The sequence below is a fragment of the Vigna unguiculata genome, chromosome 3 (genome assembly GCF_004118075.2).
Source record: "Vigna unguiculata cultivar IT97K-499-35 chromosome 3, ASM411807v1, whole genome shotgun sequence".
NCBI classification, from domain to species: Eukaryota; Viridiplantae; Streptophyta; class Magnoliopsida; order Fabales; family Fabaceae; genus Vigna; species Vigna unguiculata.
This window is the reverse complement of record NC_040281.1, coordinates 62,768,653-62,792,567: the sequence shown is the minus strand read 5'-3', so window position 1 is coordinate 62,792,567 and position 23,915 is coordinate 62,768,653. Positions and strand designations below refer to the sequence as shown.

The 23,915-nt window shown below is 34.2% G+C and overlaps 3 protein-coding genes across 3 annotated transcripts; 1 reads left to right on the top strand and 2 right to left on the bottom strand.

Moving 5' to 3' along the window:
- LOC114178654 (isoleucine--tRNA ligase, chloroplastic/mitochondrial) lies at positions 1-9,158 on the bottom strand. The gene is made up of 22 exons (XM_028064675.1): positions 8,876-9,158; positions 8,017-8,212; positions 7,784-7,938; positions 7,603-7,704; positions 7,395-7,464; positions 6,582-6,694; positions 6,384-6,452; positions 5,997-6,104; positions 5,613-5,760; positions 4,945-5,176; positions 4,505-4,791; positions 4,284-4,420; positions 4,022-4,169; positions 3,640-3,771; positions 3,208-3,336; positions 2,756-2,883; positions 2,479-2,643; positions 2,202-2,327; positions 1,865-1,938; positions 1,474-1,723; positions 668-847; positions 1-458 (listed from the first exon to the last, which is right to left on the bottom strand). The coding sequence occupies exons 1-22, from the start codon at positions 8,963-8,965 to the stop codon at positions 216-218; spliced, it is 3,282 nt and encodes a 1,093-aa protein (XP_027920476.1). The 5' UTR covers positions 8,966-9,158; the 3' UTR covers positions 1-215.
- A 2,145-nt stretch (positions 9,159-11,303) lies between these two features.
- On the bottom strand, positions 11,304-13,856 carry LOC114175568 (translocase of chloroplast 159, chloroplastic). Its single transcript, XM_028060321.1, has one exon. The coding sequence runs from the start codon at positions 13,854-13,856 to the stop codon at positions 11,304-11,306; it is 2,553 nt and encodes an 850-aa protein (XP_027916122.1).
- A 242-nt stretch (positions 13,857-14,098) lies between these two features.
- On the top strand, positions 14,099-17,956 carry LOC114178320. The gene is made up of 4 exons (XM_028064152.1): positions 14,099-15,421; positions 15,788-16,059; positions 16,992-17,198; positions 17,379-17,956. Exons 1-4 carry the CDS (start codon positions 14,200-14,202, stop codon positions 17,526-17,528), a joined length of 1,851 nt encoding a protein of 616 aa, XP_027919953.1. The 5' UTR covers positions 14,099-14,199; the 3' UTR covers positions 17,529-17,956.
- The last annotated feature ends 5,959 nt before the right edge of the window (positions 17,957-23,915 follow it).

Below are 23,915 nucleotides of genomic sequence, written 5' to 3'. Positions count from 1 at the left end.
AACAAACAGGTCAAAATTTAAATGGAATTATGTCTGTAGTTGCGCTCAGTGGCATACAATAATTATTTATTCAATATGAGTAGTGAGCAAAAATGACATTGAATTGAAATAAATAACTCAGCATTCAACACTTACTTACTGAATGCATATACCAGTGAAGTAGTGAGAAAAAAAAAATGACATTTTGGAACTCAAACAACTTTGGTTCTAAAATCTTAACTGACTGCTGCTACCTGAGGGGGTGTCGGAACAGCAACCACATCGTAACAGCGACTGCAGAGAGTAGGGTGGTCCAAAAATGAACCAACCTGCTGTGAATAATTCCAGCATCTTTCACACTTAGAACCCGCAGCGCGAGATATACCAATCCACACTTTATTCTTCCCTTGAATTAGGCATTCACCACTGTATGGTATATTTACAGTATGTTCATCGTCCAATGATGGAAGAATCTCAGCCTGCACATTGTCAATCAAATTACAACATAATCCAATTTATTCTATTGTGCATCCAGGCTCAATTGGCAAGGATATATATTCCACTGCAATGTCAAAATATGAATCATAATTTGATGCTCCCTAAGCAAGATTTTAATAGTTCCAATCCAACGTCTTAATCTTCAAGTCAACTAGTTACTAAGAGAGAAATCACTCAACCACATACATACCTGAGATGTTATGAATAGACGGTGCAATGTATCGGCTTCATTTTTGGCTGCACACAGTTCGCGTAATTGGGATGCCAGGCTGGCTTCAGATGTATAGATATGAACCTTTGCATCTAGACTGGCCCCAATTAGTTTACCTGTTCGAGCAACTTCCAAAACTCTATTCACTTCTGTTCTCAGCTGGCAACACAAGTCTTGATTTAGAAACAAGCACCAACTTAAATAAAATATCTGATGTCATTGATTTCCTCATTGTACAGCTTAGCAAACAGAATGAAACAGATAATAAAGTATAAAGAGATTTCACACTTTCTTTCATTATCTGTACTTCACATTTACATCCTTATACATATGAAATTGAAATTTAGGAAAACCAACCTCGTAAAAGAGTGAAATAATTACCGAAACTGGACTACACTATAAAAATGAAAAAATCAATCAGTAGTTTCAGACTTCACAATTACTACTTGGATCAAGGAAATTGGTGACGCAATTCCTTTATCTCCCTCTCTCTCTGTGTGGGTGTGTGCATGATATCAAGACGAGTATATTACCAGAGATTATATAGTGGATAACATATCGACATCGTGAATTTATTTTGTGTAAAACAAAGAAAATGTTGACTTATTTTTGTATTTTGATCATTTAAAGGTGGTTATGTAGCCATGCTCTTATTTACCATCCTTAATGTTATAACATATCTTTTTCATGGGTAGAAAGGACTATCTTTTTGTTCTGTCATGAACCACGTGGAAAAATTGATTCAGATGGCATCAGCTTATCCTGAAATCTGAGATAAAGGGTACCTCAAGAATATTCTCCCAAAAATTAATTTCTTCTACAGGGAGGGCAAGCCATGTTTCATTTGAGAGGGGCCATCTTGATTCAAATACATATTCAGCAATGGAACCATCTTGAGTTATATACTGAAAAGGAAGATTCTGCCACACATCCTCGGCTAAATGGGGTAATATTGGTGCTAATATTCTCACAATTGAAAGGAGATGAGCTGCAAGAACTGTTTGGCAGCTTTTCCTCGTATAACTTGTTGATCCACTGCAAATTTTTAAGCGTATTGAGATGAGTTATGGAATTGAACAGAAACAATTAAGGAAAAACAGGCCTCTATTCCTTGATGCCATAAAGGAAGAGCATGTTAATTACGCTCAAAGAGGACGCTAAAGCAGAGAAACTTACCCAACATAAAGTCGATCCTTGGCAACATCAAAATAGAAATTTGACAGGTCAACAATAACAAACCTCTGCAAAATCTGACACAATGGAGGAGATAAATGTGAATTTTGAAAATCAACCAATTCAGTTGGAAAAAATCCACCAAAATGATATGCTTAAGCTTAATAAAAGTTCGATATAAAAGACTTCCCATATCACAACTTTCCAAGAATATATTATTATGTCTATGACACTGGATCCCTATAATTCTATTTCCTTTTTTCCCTCTTTAAGGGATGAACCCTATGCATAAACACGCATTACACATAAAGGAACGTTTTGTGAAGATATAAAAAATTACCTGAAATATTTTAAAAAACTGGTAATTTTCATAATTCCCTTGAATGCTTTTTACAACATTTTCAAGTTGAAAAAGTGCATGTTGATCAATCCTCGGAAGCTCATGGTATTGGATAGCGTATTCCGTCTGTCAATGAGACATAAGCAGAGATGACATAGTGGAACAAATATATAAAAACAAGAGATAGGCAAGTGACAATAGGCGGTAACTACAAACAAAGAAAATGAGAAGGTATCCATCGAGAAAAAAACTTGAACTTCAGTAGAATTTAACTTACTTTCCAGTCATGAAGATTTGCCAAGAGGTATCTCAAAGTTCCTCGCAACTTTCGGTAAACCTCGGACATTTGACGAAGAATCTGAGGGCCAATCATCACGTCACTTGTATAATCTACACTAGAAACCCAGAGTCGGAGGACATCAGCCCCATATGCAGGTGCCTCCTGTGAATAAACCAGATAAAAACCCTTGCTTGGGGAGCTTTAAGGAAAGGAAAATTATAGTCTGACAAAATTCCAAGACTAATTTATTTGATGCCCAGTCAACATGACTAACCTTTTGATTTTTACCTCCTTCAATCACAAAACGTGGATCCACAACATTACCCAATGACTTGCTCATTTTTAAGCCTTTCTCATCCAATACAAATCCATGTGTTAAAACACTTGAATATGGAGCCTTCCCTGTATCAAACAAGAAGGACAATTATATGGTATCAAGGATAGAAAACTAGTTGATAAACGAAAAAAAGAACACTACTGAACACAGAAAACCATACATACTACAACAATACACCATCTATCTCAGAAACAAACGCCTCCTATAGACAGTATTCGCTGCCAGCACAAACCACACATAATAACATGCTATCCTAATTACACATCAGTTATTTTAATTTGCCTAACCAGTGTGAGATAAACATTACTCCTGATAAAACCAAAAGAGGGACAAATAGTAAAAGTCTTAAAGATAATCAATATGATAAAATAAGTCCAGTAGCCTATTACCTTTCGTAGCTACACTTGTTAACAAAGAACTTTGAAACCACCCTCGATGCTGATCTGTTCCTTCAAGATACAAGTCTGCAGGATAACTAAGGGAATCTCTTTTTCCCAAGACTGCAGCCCAGGAGGAACCTGAAGTTAGAAGTAAAATGCCAAAGGAAACATCAGCATTGCTCAAGAAGCTGAGGGTTGGGAGTGAGGGATTAAGGATTAAGGTCCTAGATTCAATTCATGTGACGGAGGTCAAAAGAGTAATAAGAAAAAGGAACATCAACAAATAACTGGATAATCCAGTTATGGGCGTGGATCTGAAAAAAATAAATTAATTAAACATGTAGAACAGTCCCTGAACACAAAGGTGTAAATGGGAGTGATTGAGAAACACACGAAACCATGCATTTAGGGAAAAGAACTACTTGGACAAGAATATTGTACCTGAATCAAACCATACATCCATTGTGTCAGTTCCCTTTTCATATTCTGCTGCCTTATCACGATATTTACTTGGAAGGAGATCCTCTACTGTCATGTACCACCATGCGTCACCACCCTTTTGGGCTATGATAGCTGAAAAAGCATCAAATTAAAATAAAAGATCAATTTCACTATCTAATTACCTCCACAGAACAAGCATTTTTAGATAAGCACAAGCCATTAAACAATTTTAAATATTTACCACTGCATTCAACTACGTAGAATAAATCATTGTGCTGTCCATTAACATTTGGGATGGTAGATGTACCAAAAAAATACTAACCAGATAATTTATACTCTTGAGAATTAAGAAAATAGAAATTTACCACATTTGGGCTCTTACATTTTATATGATCAATTGTCTCTTCATTCATAAGAGGTTCTCTAGACTGAAGATGATAAAATACTGGAATGGGGACACCCCATGTCCTTTGTCGTGATATGCACCAGTCTGAGCGGCAAGAAGTCATTGCTGAAATTCTATTTTCTGCCTAAGGAATTCAAGTATATCAGCAACACAACAAGTGGCACATCTCTAAGAGAATACATGTTACAAATAAATGATATCATACAGCAACAGAAACTTGAAAAATAAAACAGCATACCTGAGGTGGAACCCATTTTACATGGTTAATAGCATCCATAGCAGCATGGCGAAATCCCTCCACAGATGCAAACCATTGCTCTGTTGCTCTAAATATTGTTGGTTTTTTTGTTCGCCAGTCATATGGATACTTGTGTTCTGTATCAGAGAAGATGGGGAATGACGATGATATAGTCAATAGTTATTTGCAGAATTCTTATGATTAGGGCAGAACAAACTAACCATATGATTCTTCCATGATGAGTGAGAGATGTTCATCCAAGTATTTTACTACAGCAGTGTTACCTTCACCAAGAACATCAAGCCCACTAAATTGCCCAGCTTCTTCAGTGAACTTTCCATCATCATCTACTGGAGAAAATATGGGTAGTCCATATTTCTGGCCTGTCACGTAATCCTCCTGACCATGTCCAGGAGCTGTGTGGACCAGTCCTGTTCCTGTTTCTGTTGTAATATAATCACCACCAATCACAACAGGACATTCCCTATCATCTACTGGATGGATATACCTGAGACAACAATGTATACCCTCAGCGTAAAGTTTTCTTCCCCCAATATTGTAAAAGGTAAAACAATTATTAACATGAAATATTATGGAAATAACAGCAAAATCAAAAAGGACGTAAGAGAAAGTAATCATTAATTTGCATACTTCCAACAACCTGTAGTTTTCCAACTCTGAACCCAATTGCTTTGTCTTGACAACAAGCTTCACACCCCATTTTGCCTCTAAACTTGGCACAAGCTCTGAAGCCACAATAAGAAATGGCTTCTTCTCATCCTCCAAAACAAGCCCAAGCCCTTTCTTTTTTTTTCCACCAGATGCAGGGTCAGGCTCCAGTAATGACTTTATTTCAACAACAGCATATTCAAGCTTAGGATTCACCGCAACAGCTGAGTGTAGAACAGTAGAATGCAGGTAAAGAAGAGAAGGAGTGACATAAGACGGTTAAATTAAAAAACATTTAAGAACAAAAATGAGTTAAATCTTTGAGATAGCAATTTTTGGGCCAAAAATAATACACTATATTTTTATGTGCCAAATAGTTAGCAAGAATTAATCATATACAAGATATTGGAAAAAGGACAACCTGCATTGACTACAGCACGTTAAGTAGTATGCCTATTATATCAAATGATTCAGTTAAACATTATAAAAAACAATGGATACAGAAATTAAGAAAAATATGTAATTCTGTTTATCACTGAGACTTTGTGAACGGAATAAGTACAAGATGGGGAAATGGAAACCACTAAAATCATAGGAACTGTAAAAGACATCCAGAAACAATAAACTAACACGAAATATATGACTAAATATGAAACATACCTGCATTGGCAGGAATAGTCCAGGGAGTTGTGGTCCATACAGCCAAGCACAAATTTGGAAATTCTTGTAGTAGGGAACTTGATGTTAACGGAGCACTCACAACTCTAAAATTGGCATATATGCTTCTTGAAACATGCTTTTCAGGGTACTACATAGAAATCAAACAGGTAGAAATGTAAATACTCTAAGCTCCATCAGATCAGATTTTAGAGAGAAACTGCATGCGTATATGTGGATGGACATACACAGAAATGTATATGATCTTTGTATGTATACATATATAAAACTATGCAAGTTCTACCTACACTATACACATTGGAAGCATTAATATTTAGGATTTATGGTTCATATTAAGAAGAATAACATAATGGTATATCATTATACCTCCAACTCAGCCTCAGCAAGTGCTGTTCGTGATGAAGGACTCCAGTGAACAGGTTTTCTTCCTCTGTATATATAGCCTTTCAAGGCCATCTGGCCAAACACTTCAATCTAAAAAATTATAAGAACAAATTATGAGGGTTGCATAACAATAATCAGTAGCACAGTTTGAAGTCAAGCACCAGAGAAAGCAACAAAACTAAAGCAAAAAACAGCATTCTTGTTAAATATAGTAATTATTTGGTTATTTGCTTGCACAACATTCCTAACTGAAAGTAAAGACATAGGCTTTCACAAATATATTATACAATGATAAGACACATTGAAGTGCTAAAATCATGTTTGATTAACACGCATGTCAGGGTAAATGAGAAAGGCTGTACCAGCTACCTGGGCTGCTTCATATTCGGGGTCTAGAGTGAGATAGGGATCATTCCAGTCTGCCCAAACTCCATAGCGCTGTAAACAATTAGTAACATGCTTAAGTTACAAAATTTCCTTACTAATTAGAATAAAAAGTAAATGTGAAATTGTTAATTGTGTATAAATAAACAAAAAATATTACAATAGAATGAAAAGAGAGAGGACCTTAAAAGATGACATCTGTTTCTTAACAGTTTCTTTGGCAAATTTAGTAGCCTTTGCTCTCAACTTTAACGGTGTGAGGTCACTTCTAGCCTTTTGATCCAGTGACTGCAAAACTGAAGTAATTCAAAACAACCATGAAGTATTTTGATTTCAACGTAATTTGTGACAACGAAGATAATGTTTAACCAAAAAAAATAATCGTAAATTTTCATTTTTAATAGAAGTGCAAACTTTTATCCTATTATTTGCTAGTAGACAAGGATAAGAAAAGTGTGGGAGAGAGATATGAGAAAGAGAGAGATGCGCAAGAGGATTAATTATGCATACCTCAACTTAGAAGTGTCATGGAGTCGAACACTTTTTTCACACTAGCACTTATCCTATATTTTAGACATTAGGTGTGTCCATGTTTGATTTTGTGCTCATAGGAGATAATAGGTAAGATAAGTCCAGAAGAGAGAAAAAGGAAATACGAAATAGAGAGACTGGAAAAAAGGTGTATACAGATGAGAGTCATATGCGTTAGTGGAAGGGAGAAAGTTGGGAGGAGAGAGTGATGCAAACATGCACCAGAATTTTGAGGTAAGAGTTGATAATGAGATAATGGAAGAAAGAAAGAATTTCCAACAAATGCTCCAAATGCATTTATTGATAAAACGCATAACACAATTCCATCTGCAACTACTCCATATAAGACGTCATTCAACTTTGACGTGTGCCAAACACAAAAAGGAAGGATCAACACAAGACACTCTTGAATACAACATAGTATGAGAACTAACCACATCTAGTTATACTAACATTAATACTTGCCTTTTAATTCAATTGGTAGACCATGACAATCCCATCCAGGTATAAAATTAACTTTATAATTTTGAAGAACCTGCAGACAAAAAAAAATATTCTCAAAATATCAGTGCTTGGTGCCTATTTGAGATTAATATATTGTTGCACGTGTTAGATATAATCAAAACAAAAAAATATGCTTCAAATGTTACATTTCGATAGCAATAAAACATACCTTATATCGATTTATAATATCCTTCAAAATTTTATTTAAGGCATGCCCTATGTGAAGATCACCATTAGCATATGGAGGGCCATCATGAAGAATAAAATTTGCCTGATCAAGTAATTTAGAATAGGTTAATGCTTTCATATAGCTAGGAGTTAAACAGGTGAGAGGACAATCCAAAACTTACTCCGCTATTTTTCTCAACAACTTTCTTGAATACTTGATTCTCTTCCCAAATTTTCTGAATTTCAGGCTCCCTTACTGAAGAATTAGCTCTCATACCAAATGTTGTCTTGGGAAGATCAACAGTGTGCTTGTATTTTCCATCTTCTTGCTTGATTCCTAAAGAAATAAACAGGACAAGCAGCAATGGATTAGAAAAAAGGAGTACAAAGTAATGTGAAATAGAAAATAGACTACCTTCCGAAGCTTTCTTTCCTGCCATCACTGGCCCTCGTGATCTTCGCTTTGAAGAACATATATTGTCCCTCGAATAAGTACAATAGTATGATACGTTTGAGATAGATACCACTTTAACTGATGAGATCCCTCGGGAATGAAACAAGCCAACAGAGTTAGTTCCCCTGGAAGAGGAACAAGCTGTTCGTAATAGCACCTGAGAATGTTAAAAAAAGCATGTCACACCGATGTAATACAGGTTACCGCAGCAGAGAGAGAGAAATCCATCAAACCATATCGAGAATTAGTTGTCAAATTCAGACTTTAATATTTTTGATAAACTCTTGAATTCCTATTAATTTTATCCACCACCACATTTTGAAAAACTTGCAAAAAAGCACGTCAACAATAATTCTTGGGAACAACAAATATTTTTGGGCAGATTTTTTTATTTTGTTGCAACTGTGAGACGAACGGCGTTCCCAGGAAGACTAGAACACCAACGCAAGCATAATCCACGATTTTAAGGAGAACTTAAAACAATGAAGGGAAAGTTTCTGAAGCACTTCACTCTGGTAAAAGCAAACAATAATTTGAATTCTCACTCAGACAAATCATCGAACACATCGTCTATCTCGAGCTAGAAGGATAAAAAAGCCACCGTACACGTTCAATGCGTGACTAACAGGAGCAGTTTGATTTCATTGGCTAAACGGAAAAAGAATATATCTTTTACGGACACAAGGCGATCAATCCACTGTGACAAAGTGTGAATTGAAAAAATAGTAAACAGCAGGTCAAACTTAAGGTGTTATTTATGAAACGCAGCACAGTGGGTTGAAAAAATGGTGGTTAGCGTCGAGGAAGGAGCATTAAATACCTTGTAAGGAGAGGAATGCGCCATGGTGGATTGCGTTGGTTTGAAATTGAAAGCAGAGGAATTTGAAGTGAGGGATTTGAGAAGAGACATGATGGGAAGAACTCAACTCAACTCAATTGAGTGAGGAAGAAACGAAGATTCATTCATTCATTCATTCTTCGTTCGGATAACTCGGATTCTCCAACCTAAGCCACACTCACTACCATTTCTTTCTTGCGTTCGTCTTTTCGCCAACAACTATTGTCTATTACTACTCCTCAAAACGAGTAGATAACTTGTTTAAAATTTGTTCTCTCAAAAGTGCTGTCGATATTATTTATTTTTTTAATATGTAAATTTCATGATAAATTCTCTTCAAATAAAATTATAATAAACCACTGCCTTAAATATATGACAAATATGCTTTTAACGAGAGTTAATTTTACCGGATTGTCTATGAAAAAATTCAATATAAAAACACAGCAAATTCACGGAGTTTTGTGTTAGGATTATCAAACCATTACTCGCCACACTTTAAATAAACACTAGATTAACTCCATTTTTTATAAAAGAAAATTACATATAATTAACTATACGAATTAAAATTACACGTGTATTCGTCGGTGTTAAATAAATTATATTTTTTTATAACTACGTAGTTTTTTCTTTTATTTTTTTTTGGTTTGTGTAGTTAGTTGATTTTCGGAGTCGTTTTGAGTTTTTTAAATATATTTTTTTAATAGGCTTAAATACCTTTTTGGTCTGCATTTTCGTAGTGTTTGTTGTGGATGGTCATCATTTTCACATAATGTCTAAAATGGTCCTCATTTTGACCGAATATTTAGAATAGTCCTCATTAACATAACATGTACCGGTGGTAGGTTTGTAGTAGGGTGTGTTACGTGTACTGTACAGGTGGCTAATTAAAGTTAATTTTTTAATTTAGGAGAAATTTTGCAATTAGGAAAATTTCTTTATCTTCGTCTTTCTTGAGTTGAGATTTGCAGAGGAAGCAGATAATACTTGTCATTTCATCATTGGATTGCAATTGCACTCTTCATTTCAATTTTCCAGTTAATCATCAACAAGGTAAGTGGGTTCGGGATTTTCTGGGTTGTATTTGTTCGTGGGTTAGGGTTTTCGTAATTCTATTTTTAGGTTTGTTTGCCTTTTTCATATTAGTCATTGCCATCGAATAAATATCTGATGTGGCATTGGTAAGATGATACTGTTTTATTTTATTTTTGTGATACTATAATGTCACGTAAATTTGAATATATTATAGACAAAATAGTTTTAATATTAAATTTGATAGTGAGTGCTTAACTTAAATTGAATTTAGTTTTCTTCCTATTACTAACTCCTTTATTGACAATAAAATGTTTCCTTATTAATGTTTCTCCTTTGGCGCATAAAAATAATGCAACTTTGCTTATAGTTGAAAATTATTTCTACCGCATATATATATATATATATATAAATAATCATATAGACTTTGTGATCAATGAGATGATTTGATTATTTATACTTTTTTAATTACTTTTCATTATTTTTAAGACATGAAGTGCCTTTTTTAAAGCATGTAACTTCATACATTTTTAAGTACTTATTATTTGGATAATGATACTTTAATCCATTTTTTTATCCACTTTTTAATTTACCATTTTTATCACTCTTAGATTATCTATTTTGATATTTTTTAATAATGTGATGTGATGATCTAAGAATGATAAAAGTGGTGGGTTAAAAATAAGTCAAAAAAAGTGAGTTAAAATATCATTATCCTACTTTATTTGTTTTGCTGTATTGCATAACATCTGCATGGAATCCAGAAAATCAGGTAATGGTTACAAAACAGCATTAAACACTTCAAGATAAATTTGAAAGTATCACACAATTAGATTATCTATTTTGATATTTTTTAATAATGTGATGTGATGATCTAAGGATGATAAAAGTGGTGGGTTAAAAATAAGTCAAAAAAAGTGAGTTAAAATATCATTATCCTACTTTATCTGTTTTGCTGTATTGCATAACATCTGCATGGAATCCAGAAAATCAGGTAATGGTTACAAAACAGCATTAAACACTTCAAGATAAATTTGAAAGTATCACACAATCATTGAATTCAACACTTCAGATGTGGGAATATATGCTTCCATTTTTTTAAAAGAAGTACAATCGTGGAATTTTCTAACCATGAATTGCAAACCAAGTTATAATGCATTGGCACTGTTGTTTATTACTGCGTAAGTCCCCTCTAAAAATGCATTACTTTCAGTAGCTAAGGTTTGAAACAGAAAAATCAGCAACAAAGCTAATAATGCTAACATTCTGACCCTCCAGTGGTGGCATGACTACCGAGAATTGACATCACAGAAAAGCTGAGACGTGAATTCAGCTATCATATCTAATATTCAACAAAATCATTGCCAAGTGAATGTCTAGGTCAATTCCAATTGGCAGAAAATTTTAAATGAGCAGGAGACTGCAACAACGAAGAAATTTCATGGCACAGAGGCTGGGAATTGTCCTGGAAGAAAAAGTGCTTCCAATGATCGAAGAGCGTTTGAGGTCTTGAAACAGAAGACACTTCAGATAGGATCTTCAGAGAGAAACACAAAGCTAATAATTGGCTTCTCCATCTAAGTCCATTGGGAAGCACACAGTCCCCTGACATATTCTTTCCACATAATGGATGGTTTTCAACAAGAGCCACTGGACACATGAAACTTGGACTCAATTGACACAGATTACGCACGGCTTGAGTAATTGACTGTTGAAAAAGATAGGATTTTTGAGCAACAAATACTTCATAGCTCAAAGGGGATCCTGATGATCCATCCAAAGGAACAGAGGCAGCATGTGTCAGAGCAAGAATTGCATGTTGCCATATTGAGGGACCGAGAGAACTTGTGATTGACCTTATTATCGGTAAATCGTTTAAATCTCTGGTTTGAAAATCTGCTCGATCAACATAAAGAATGACATCTGGAGGAAACTTTTTCATATATCTCTCTATACATGACAACATCTTTCTGTTGTAAGCTTGCTCCTTCATAGAGGACTTCAGAGCAGGTGTGTCAAGGATTCTGATCTTGATTCCATCTATAGTTCCACAAACCTCTTGTACAGATGTTGTGGCAGGTTCAAATGCATTTGTCACAACCTTCATTTCACCAAAAATAGAATTTATGGTTGCACTCTTTCCCACCCCACTTTCCCCAAGAACTAGAATGTTCAAAGAGAAGTCTAAATCATCCGAACAATTTTCTTCAAACTTCTTCGCTAATGTTTTTGCTGATCTTATGACAAATTCCTGATTCAAGCGCCTTTCAATATCTGCAACCAACCTATACAAAACTTTAGAAACCAAGGAATCTTCAAGAGATAAATTTACTCGCTGGACAAGCCTCAAGAATTTCACACTTATGGCCTGCGTCTTCTGAATTTTTTCCTTTTCTTTCTCAGTTATGCTCTGCTGGAAACCGGTTCGAGCATTGCTATATGGTAAGGAGCTGAGACTACCTGGAACTTCCAGAAAGATCACACTCGATTCATCAGTGGAGGTGACTGTACTTGAGCTGCCATCTGATTCAGCATCACCATCAGCATAGATAAATCGGACTTTTGCATCATCCTTGGGTAAGTTCACCGTTTCATGTGAACTCCTGATGACTCGTATTTCTTGAGGATCATTTCCAGAACCTTTTGAACCCAAAAGAATAGAGAGAGCTGAAATTTGTTCCTTGAACTGCTCAAGGGCAACCGACATCAACCCTGCATGTCCATCTGAAGCACAACTTTCACTTTCTGATTCTTGACATGCGGGGTTTAATTCAACTGTGGCCTCTTCATCAGGTTTTTCCGCATTTTGATGTGAACGGTAATCACAAAACAGCTCATCTTCTTGATTAACCCCTAAAATGGATTTAGACAAATCCTTTTCCAGAAAACATTCTTGAAGAAGTTTAGGATAAAAATGTTCAGAAGATTCAACAGTAAGAGTTTTGTTACCCTCAAAAGCACCATAATTGGATTCAAAACCAGCAGAAGAATCGTGGAATTCAGCATTTGAGTTTACCCCAGATGTAGTTATACTTACCAGATTCTCACAGTCACTCACTTGATCAGCAGCAACACCTCCATCTGCATTAGCTTCCGTGGTTTGAGTTGGTGTACTGTACTCAACATTTTCCGCAAAAGCTTCAGACACAGGTTCACCCGCCATGCAATGTACTTGGGAATTATGTTCTGGTAGATCATTGAAACTCATATCCCATTCCTGCATTAAGCTGTTGCTATAATCTTGACAGTCCTCAACACCGTCAGCCTCAATCAACTTATCACTCCCACCCAATTCGTCGAACACCACTCTTGCCAAGCCAAATTGCTCGTCTTGTGAATGCTGCGACATAACATCTGAATGCGTTGCACTAGAAGTCGAGTATTCATCACAAGCAACCCTAATTCCAAGAACTTGGTCCTGACCTTGCTCATCATCCAAATACAGTTCCTCGCCGTCACTACCAGTGAAAGATTCAAAATCACTCGCTAGCAATGATTGACTAACCGGTAACGAGTTTACAAAAACAGAAGGCTCGTAATTTTCTTCTTCGGAGTCCAGAAGCTCAATTCTGGGCGCACCAAAATTGTTCCCCGACACTCTCGCAAGACTCAACATGTCCCCTCTTATTGCTTCTTCTTCCTCCTCTTCCTCCTCTTCTTCGTCATTAAAAGTAGACAAATGAGCAAAGGGAGTAACATGCAAAGGTGCGGCGTGCATGGGAGATAGCTCCACACACTCATCAACTTCAACAAACTCTTCTTCTTGCTCTTCCTGTTCTTGTTCTCCTTGGGAGGTGTAATCAGATTGAGAAAGTGTGCCATTACTTGAAACGCCGGCTTCAGAATCATCGTCTTCGAGGGTAAGAGGAGCTCGAATTTGAAGAGGAACAGAGTTGGCGAAGAAGAAGAGTCCCTTTGAGTCTGAAGAAGCCATGCGGTGCGGGATTGAGACTTGTTCATACAAAATTCAAAAATCCGAGATTTCGACAACCTATCCTTTCGGACATATTTGAAGACAAAAAGAAGTTGGGCCAAACCCAAAAGACGCGGGTAATAAGTTGGGCCAAAGCAGGCCCAGCAAGGACTCGGGGTCAGGGTCAGGGTCAGACCAGGAACGATTATTACGGTGAATTCTTCAACGGTGCAGACTAACTGTAACTGAACGCGAGCTTAGCTTCTTCTCCTGTTCCTTCTTATGGAGGAAGAAACTGACCTAAGCAACAAGCATCCTCACTGAGGTTTCGAAATCTCACGGAGCTTCCACTTTCCTTGTGCCAATGGCGAGTGCGCAATACGCACTCTCGTCTCTTCTGACGTCTCACGCTAACGGACGAACTCTTCGTCGTATTCCAGTTTATTCAAAACGGCAGAGGAAAAACCATTTGCGACCCAAAATTCTCAGAACCCAACCCAAACCCTACCCACTCCCACTCCCTGTTCTACCTTCGCCCACGCCGCCACATCCTGTCGCCATTCCACAAGAAAACAACAACCTCAGTGTCGAGATTCCCTCCAACGAGACGCTCGCCGGAGTCGTCGCCGGGGAATCTGAAAATATGAAAGAGTTACTGGTTTCTGAGGTTGCCGCGAGGGAGAATGGTGTTTTTGAGAAGGTTTCCGTGAAAGATATCTTCAAATACGGGGCTTTGTATTTTCTGGGGATTCTGGTGGTACAGACGATTTACGCCGTTTGGGCTACAGGGAATTACAAGGACAACCGCCAATATGGAGATTTGGAGATTGATGGAAGGGAAAGTGAGGATGGGAAGACTGTGTCGTTGCCGATTAATGGTGTTTCTGGGGAACAACTTTTAATGGAGGCGAAAATCGAGGAAATTAGGCTAATGGCGAAGGAAGCGCGGCGAATTGAATCGGAGAAGAAAGGGGAAGAGGACGTGGAGGATGAGGATGTTGAAACTGATGACAATGAAGGTGATGTTTCTAGTCGTAGAGATGATATTGAGAAAGAGATTAGTGAGCGATTGATAAAGCTGCAGAATAGGTTAAATAAGATAAATGTTAGGGCTAAGGATGTTACCAAAGCGTTACAGATGGATGCTAGTGAGAATTCTGCTGCTGGAATGGATAGGGGTGTCAATAAGAATATGAATGAGGGAGACGATGCATTGGTGTTTAAGAAGAAGTATAAATTTAGAAGCCCTTCTGCTGAGGCTACAAAATCTCCCAAGGGATTTCCGGGGACCCGAAATTGGAAAGGTTCTGATGCAATAAAGAGGGATTCAGCGGGTGAGGAAACAGCTCAAGATTATGGAAGTGATGCTTCTGACCAAGCCCCAATGTTACGTGAAGATAAACAAGTGAATGATCAGGATGCTGCTAAGCAGAAGAGTGTTTCTAGTGTTCCTTCGGAAGAAAGGGGAACATTTGTTGATGACGCTTTCAAAGTGATTCAAAATGATGTGAAGAATTTGAAAGAGAAGATAGAGACACCAGATATGAAGACAAACGATGGAAATAAAACTAGAAGGACTAACAATGGTAATGTGTTCAATTCATAACTTATTTCTAAATGGTTTTTCATATCTATGGTTTATCTGAATACTTAAACACTACATTCCATTTTTCTTGCATAGCTTGATGGAGTGACACATTTTGAAATACCTTTTATTTTCCCGAATTGTTGGCTATGTTTTTTTTTTTTTCTTTTTGCGCCACTGTTCAAATTTTAGTATACAAGTCAGTAAGACTTTTGTATAATTTAGCATTTTAAATAAATAGAACAAAGAATGTACAGATTTTTCTTTTTAGGTTTTGGCTGTTCACTTGTTCCAAGAAGAAGCCAGTGAAATATAGGTTGGTTTATTATAAATGTAGCACAATTTGAGTTAACTTCGATGTTTTTAGGTGATGCCAGGGAGACTGCTCCTGGGATATCTTCGATGGAAGTGATACAGTCAAGAAAATCAAGAGACTTGAGTACCCAAAATTCTCAGGGTTTTGAGGAAGAAAACCAGGACACAGGCATAAGTTTTGAAAAGGATGATGTGCACAGTGTAAATGGCAATTCAAGACATGGATTAACTAAAAAACATTCACCAGCTAACAGAACCAAACTCAAAGTTAAGCAAGCAGATACAGAGACTGATTTGTGGTGGCTGAACCTCCGTTATGTGTTTGTGAGTGCAAGAAAAATTGTTTTTGTTTTCTTGTTTTTCATTTGCATAATATGTCTACCCAATATTAGAAAATATTTTTATACTTGTAATATAAAATTTAAAATAAAAATTTAATAAGTAAATCAACCAATATTTTTCATAATTTTTTAATCCTAAATTTTGTAGAAGCAATACCTGCACGTTGGAGTTTGTTATCCAACTCTGTTAAGTTTTATAACGTTATACAAAAATCTGAGAATGGAACAAATTGTTTTTAACGTGATCATTTTGTTTAGGTAACAATGCCGCACATTGTGACATTGGTTGCTGTTTTTCTTGTAAATAGCTCGTCGAGGGTGGAATAACATACAGTTAGAACGTATAAAATTCATTCATGCTTTAAATTGAAATATATTGGAGTATTTAGTGTTCATGAGTTCGTGAATCTTTTTTGCACTAGACTGATTGACATATCTTGGGAGAGAAAACTCATCACGTTCTTCTAAAACAACAGCACTTTAACTCATTCATTATATATATCATGCTAATCTGAACTATATTCTCTATTATATTTATCATTTGTGTTTATATTATAAACATTATTTGTGTTTTAATTTCATGGGTAACACTATTGTTTGTGTTAACTGTTCTAACTTCCTATATTAATTTTTTTATGTAACACCCTACACTTCATCATTATGAATCTTCGAAACTTCATTATTGTTAAGTCTGTGAAACCTATAAAATTTTCTCTTTTATATCAATTAGTTTATGAGTTAATCCTTAAAAACTTTGACAAAGCCATTGTCCTGGATGTTGTAGGAAGCAAATACACTGTAAAACTCTTTTGGTACTGGTATAAGTTTGCTTGTGCCATCATTTAGTCATTTATACATGTCCCTGTTTGTATCCAGTTGCATCTGATTATAAAGTCACTATCTATATTTGTGAAGGTCATTCTCATGCGAAGAGATTCCAAGGAAGGATCAGAAGGTTTCTATAGCATAATGCTCACATCTAATGAACAGGACCAAAGTGATGATTCCTTTACTGTTGCTTTTGAGGATCGTGTTGATGCCAACAACTTCTGTTTTCTATTGCAATCATTTTTCGAAGATTTGGAGTCTTTTAGTGCTGATGCAGTTCCAGTGTCAATTAAAGTAAGGATCTTACATGTTCTAACATATAACTGAAATGTCTCATTACTACCCTGAACCGGGCATATGAAAATTGGAATTGATCATTTAGCCGCCAGTTGTATGAACCTATAGTTAGCAGTAAACTGTACAATCATGTTTGATACATACCTTGTCCTGAAGTGCACTACTAATAATTTGCAGGAACTGAATGAAGAAATACTATCTCATGCCAAGAAAGTGGTAGTGGTGAAAAAGAGGCAGCTTCAACTTTATGTTGGGCAACCACTTGCTGATGTTGAGATGGCCCTGCGCGCCATAATAGAACAAGGTCAAAATGTATCATCGCATTGATATGTATGATTGTTACTTTATCAAGTCCCACAAGAAATGTCCATGGTGAAGTCTTCAAGAAACGAAACGGCAACTCTACCACAATTGGTGGTCATGGTATATGTGGACACTTGGTGAAATTTCACTGTTTCACTATCAGATTCAAAAGTTGGACTTGATGGAGCTAACTTCTGGCAAAGAGCTGAAGTATGCTTTTTACTGACTGAATCTCGATGATCTGCCTTTTGGAAATTCTTCCTGGTATTTTAGTTTCAATACCCACGTGTCTTCCAAAGGGAAGTCCGTGCATATTTTTAGAGTTGCTAGGGTTATTGGGAGTAGGTAAGGGGTGGGATATGCGAGGAGATTCATAGTGTAGTTGTTATGCAAATCTGAAATTTTGAAAATCAATTCAGATTGCGAGAATAATAAATTTTATTCAAGCATTACCCCTCACGAGTGTTTGTTTCTACACATTCAAGTTTCTGAATTCGTCTAAGTATGACTATAGATTGGAAGTGCGTAAACATAGCTCCTTGTGCAGTCTTATAAACTTTTTTATCACGTTTCCTTCTTCTGTTCCTCTTCTTCCAATAAGTGCCTCATACATTGAAGATGAAATACATTGTGCTGCATCTCTTCCCTCTGACGGTCTATTTTGTTTGGATTAATCGATTTCAATTCTACGTCGAGAGCCAGTATTATGGATAATTGTTTTCACTTTTTTTTTACCTTGATTTTGGGTTAGAATCAATTTGGCGGTTATTCAAACACGTTAAGACCCTCAAAGGATCGTATTGCTCCTCCTTTAGCTTTCAATTTGTAAATAATCCCAAGTGTAAGTTGCTTAAAAATATGTTTGACTTCTATGCAAATTTTATGGTTCATCACTCATAACACCATCCTTTCAATGTCATACTTTTTCACATAATTTTGCTAGTAACTAAGTTCCACACCATATTCAAGCCTTGAATTCATTGAGGTTAATTCAAGTTGCAATATATGCTTAATTCGTTGGTGATTTGTTGGGTTGGGCGAGTCAAGTGTCTACTCAAGGAGAATGTTTCCGGAACTTTAAATATTTCTTATCATTAAAAATTGGTTGATGTATTATATTTAAATTTAAATATTGTTATAGTGTAATGGATAATTAATTGTAATTTATTAGCATGGTAACATTTAAATAAAGTTAGATGTATATGTGTCAATGAAAGTGTATAATGTGATGATACAACATGTGATGAATTGTAAATATAATTATTCCCAAAAACTAAAAAATACTGTTGTGGGATATATAGGTTGTGCATTTGGATTTTGCCAAAGAGATATTCAAATTCTACTTATATTTGAATTAATGCAGTAAGACGAGAGTTGAAGGAAAATTCTATAATATAATAGTGGTGGATCTTTAAGAAAAACTTTCTTAAGAGTGCCAAAATGAATATATGAAAATGTTGGGATGTCAAATATATCAAATATACTAAAATTAAAAAACCATTACTTTTATTTATATGCTAATTAATATATATATATATATATATATATATATATATATATATATATATATATAACGATGGGATGAGCTAAAAATTTGTTGCTATTGGTGCTTAGTAAATCATAGGAATTTACCATATCAAATAAATAAAAATATTTTTTTTTGTTTTGGTAACAACTTAATAAATAAGGTGTGACGATGTAAATTTTTGAGCCTGATTTAACGCATGTGATCATAGATATAGTCAATTGGCTGATTTTATTATACACTTGATTCTAATATTGATTAAATTAAGGAATTGAATTTTGTATCAATTACAAATATATCAACCATTTTGTGTTTGTAACGGGTATGATTTAATATATACATGTTGTATGAAAGTTTTAAAAGTCGGTGAGAATTTTATTTTTGGAGATTTATAAATATAATATGATTCATTATAATGAGAAAAGCTTATTTTGAAGAAATTTTAAATGGAAATATAAATATTATGTAAAATTTATTTAACTTGCATCGATTATTAATAATGTATCTTTTAGGTAGTGTTTGTTTCAAGGTTTAAACTATTGGTAAGGATGTATATCCATTCATCGACGATGTTTGTATCAGCTGCAGGAACGGAACTATTATGGGACAGGGAGAGCCACGGCTCCCTAACCGTTTTTGATTTCACTTTTTTTTTATATATTTAAAAAATAATATTTAAAAAATATTATTCTATTTATATTAATTATTTTTATTTTATTTTATTTTCTATATATTTAAAAATATATATTTATATATTATTACTTTATTTATATATTATTATTTTATTTATATATTATTACTTTATTTATATATTATCACCTTATTTATATTAATTTAGTTTGAAAAATCTATTTTAAAATTTAAAAATCACGTTTTGTTCTCTATTATAATTTTTTATACTTTTCTATTTGGTTTCTCTCTTCCGTGCCTCCAACTCTTTCTCCCTTTTTATTTCCATCTCAATTTTTACCATCAATTCCTTATTATTTTTAAAATCAAATTGTACTACGCCAAAATTGAAGAGTTCATCTTTTGAGTAAGTTCATCTTTTTCTTTTTATTTTTGAAGCAATATGTTTCCCTCTTGTATGTGACTTTTCTACGCTCTAGGCATATATCTATCTGTTAGAGATCATAAAATCATGCTTTAATTATTGATCAAACTCTTCTTTGTGTAGATAGAGCTATTTTAAGCTTTGAAGTTGTGTAAGGGAAAAACAAGATTAGGAATATACTCTAAGGTAGGGAAGCTAATCATTTAGAAGTTATTAGTTTTCTTAAAATATTGAGTCTTGCTTTTAAGATTTAATTTTGGGTATTCATAATTTTATCTTTTTGTAAATAGGTGAGAGGTGAAAAATTTATATTAGAAAAATTATGATAAAGAGTAAAAGAATTGATTCTTTTTTCAAGAGGAAGGCTTGTGATGAAGATGAAAAAAATGCATCTACGTCATCTAAAATTGAGAAACTTTATGAGAATCCAAATATTGAAGAAAGTGAAAAATAACTCTCTAAGGTTCCCAAAATTACACATAATGAAGTTGAAAATACTTTAGAACGTGATCCGGGAAAGCGTCTTCAAATTTGGCAATAACCACCAAATCAAATTGACGAGGTACGAAGGACTTATCTAAAATGGGGTCCATATCAAATGCGTCTAGAAAATTATCCATTTTTTGGTAAAGATGATCATCCAAGAAGATTTCAGTACACATGGTTTAGCTTATTTCCTTCATGGTTAGAGTATTCGCCATTAAAAGATGTTACATATTGCTTATTGTGCTATCTTTTTAGTAAAAAACCAAGCGGACAACCTGGCTCAGATGTTTTCATTGTTACAGGTAATTGAGTTTATTTTCATTGAATTCTAATTGGCAATAAGTTTATTGTCATCAACATGTTTTAACTTTTTGAATGTTATTTTATAGGTTTTAAAAATTGGAGGAAAGTTAATAATGGAACTTTTGTTTTATATTAAAGAGCGTAAAGGAGCACTCTGAATAAAGGTAACTTTTGTTTTATATTATTGTTGATGATAAACTTTATGTTACTATTTCATATATATTATTGTTATATTGTTTAGATTCTATTGTCATGAATGCTTATTTTGAATAAAAAAAATTATGTAAAAAAATTAATTTTTTTTAATTAAAAGAAATTATTATTTTTTAATTAAAAAAATTATATATAACAAATATAATTTGACACCCCTACAATTTTTGGTCAAATTCCGCCACTGATCAACTGATTTAGAAGAATATATGAGAATGGATGTGGAAGGATGGAGACAAATATTTGGCTTAACATCTTGAAGAAATATGAATGGATATATGGTTCACACTTTCTTTGAATATTTAAGTAACATATCCTCCCTTTAATAATTGCATGCATGAGTGGGGAGAAAACCCATAGGAGGAAACCCTAAGTATAAAATATGTTTTGTACATTTTGAAAACTAAAATGTTTCTTTAATCTCACTACTGAAAAGAAAAGGTGTAATAATAATAATAATTATTATTATTATAAATTATATAGCTGTAATTTTAAATAATAATTTTAATTTCATTTTAATATAATTTTTATTATTTATATTTAAAATTTATATCATTTTTATTCTAAAAGTAAAATAGTAATCATCTAAATTTATTTATTAAAATATTTTTTAATTTATCATACTTGTTACACTATACACAAATTTTCATCTCAAATATACCAAAATCACATTATCTATTCCTTGATCCAAATAACAACATAAATTTTTCTCTATCACTTCAAATTCATTCATTCACCTTTCCACACATCCAGTCCCCTCCCCTCCCCTCTTCGGTCTAAACTCCGTGAAATCTTAGTTAGATATTAAGTATTGATACATATATTTAACTTTAAATTTTACCGATTATTACTAAAATATATTAAAGTTTACCTTTTAAAATTGACTTTAATTTAAATTATAAAATTAATCATAATTTTCTTTACGATCATTACATTTTCAAAACAACACTAAAACTATTTAAAAAGTATTTATATTCTTCCGAAATCTTTCAAAATGTGATGAATTTTTAAATTAAAAAGATCTTTTGTACTCTAGCACGCGGTAATGATCCACAATTTTAAAATAAAATAAAGGCTTAAATATCTTTTTGGTCCTCATTTTCGTAGTGTTTGTTGTGGATGGTCCTCATCTTGACAGAATGTTTAAAATGGTAATCATTTTTACCGAATGTTTAAAATTGTCATCATTTTCGCAATTCGTGTTTTATTTGGTCATTTTCTGTAACGTTGTTTAAACCATTAACGGAGCATTGTACATGGTAAGGAATGTTGTTTAGATATTTGGGATATTTGGGGATAAATAAGTGAGCTAGGGTTTTGGTAAGGAATGTTTAGACAGCTGGTGAGTTTTGGCAATCTTGTTCCTCCACTCCCAGTTGGTGTTGCTGCAATCTTCTTCTTCTTGCAATCTCATTATATAGGTTTGTTATGGTCCCAATCTTCTTCCTTTACCTTTAGTTGTAATCGTTGGAGTGGTAGTTTCAATAATGTGGGTTGCAACTTTTTCAAATGGTGGTGTTGATGAAAAGGATGTCATCATCATGATACAAATGAGGCAGATTAATGATTTGGAGAAGTCATTGAAGTTGCTGAGAAGAGGCTGCAATTAGTAATAGGGTTTACTTGCGTTGTTATTGTATTATTCGTATCGTTATTGTGTGTAATCTTTTAAAGTCCAATCTGTTTTGTACTATTGTTAAATGAAGAAATGAATTAGTTTGATTATGTTGATATGTTGATATTAGTCCCAACATGTTCAAAATGACATCTTAATCTGAGCATTGAAGTAAGTGATATTGATTTAAGCTTGGGAAAAATTAAATTGATCTAAGCTTGGAAAAAATTAAATTGATCTAAGTTTGGAAGAAGTTAAATTCATAACATTAATTCATCCTCATCAAAATGCATTACATCAGTGTTTGACAAAAGTGAAATTGAACGAAGTTTAAGGAAAGTCGTCAAAATGCAGTACATCAATAATGAATTAGAAATTTCAAAAAATAACTAAGACGTTTGTAGTTGCTATCATGGCCTCCTCCTGATATGTAATTTCATCCTAAACTAAGACGTTTGAGTTGTTTGAGTTTCAGTAGTTGGTGCATTCTTAGCTGTTGGTGCGTTCTCAGCAGTTTGGACATCCTATTATGTCCAATCTGACGACATATGCTACATTTTTTTATGCCCTCCTTTGTTGATTTGTGTGTTATCCTTTCTCAACTCCCACTCTTCCAACTTTATTTTTTGTCTTGGGTCTTCCTTGTAAGATCCTCTTATGTGGTGGATGGACGTCAGAGTAGAGAGTTATTTCCCATAAGACTTCACCATTGACTGGAAAGATGATGGATTGATATATTTATTTGGGAATGGAGGAACAAGATTGCCAAAACTGACATACTGTCCAAACATTCATTACCAACACCCTAGCTCACTTATTTATCCTTTTATCCTTAAATATCTAATTACATTACTACACATACACAATACACATGTACAGTATACGTAACATACCATAATACAAACAGTGCTACCTATACAATGTTCCGTTAATGATTTAAACGGCGTTACAAAAAAAGACCAAATAAAACACGAATTGCGAAAATGAGGATCATTTTAAACATTCTATCGAAATAAAGACCATTTTAAACATTCTATTCAAATAAACAAACACTACGAAAATGGGGACCAAAATAATATTTAAGCCTGAAATAAATTTTGTAATATTCTTCTCTGGATTCAATTTTGTCAATCTAAAATGTCTGTATTCATTTTCTATTTCTATGTATTTTGATTTCCATGGTGTTATTTTATTCTTAATTTGGTATTGTGTCGGAAA

Bases quoted from the DNA above. Each gene is read 5' to 3' on its own strand.
- LOC114178654 (XM_028064675.1), bottom strand. From the start codon at position 8,965: ATGTCTCTTCTCAAATCCCTCACTTCAAATTCCTCTGCTTTCAATTTC. The intron at 3,772-4,021 runs GTAAGAGCCCAA...ATGCTTTTTCAG, and splicing joins GACAATTGATCATATAAAAT to CTATCATAGCCCAAAAGGGT. The intron at 1,939-2,201 runs GTAATTTTTTAT...CCATTGTGTCAG, and splicing joins AGTTTTTTAAAATATTTCAG to ATTTTGCAGAGGTTTGTTAT.
- LOC114175568 (XM_028060321.1), bottom strand. From the start codon at position 13,856: ATGGCTTCTTCAGACTCAAAGGGACTCTTCTTCTTCGCCAACTCTGTT.
- LOC114178320 (XM_028064152.1), top strand. From the start codon at position 14,200: ATGGCGAGTGCGCAATACGCACTCTCGTCTCTTCTGACGTCTCACGCT. The intron at 15,422-15,787 runs GTAATGTGTTCA...CGATGTTTTTAG, and splicing joins AACTAGAAGGACTAACAATG to GTGATGCCAGGGAGACTGCT. The intron at 17,199-17,378 runs GTAAGGATCTTA...AATAATTTGCAG, and splicing joins CAGTTCCAGTGTCAATTAAA to GAACTGAATGAAGAAATACT.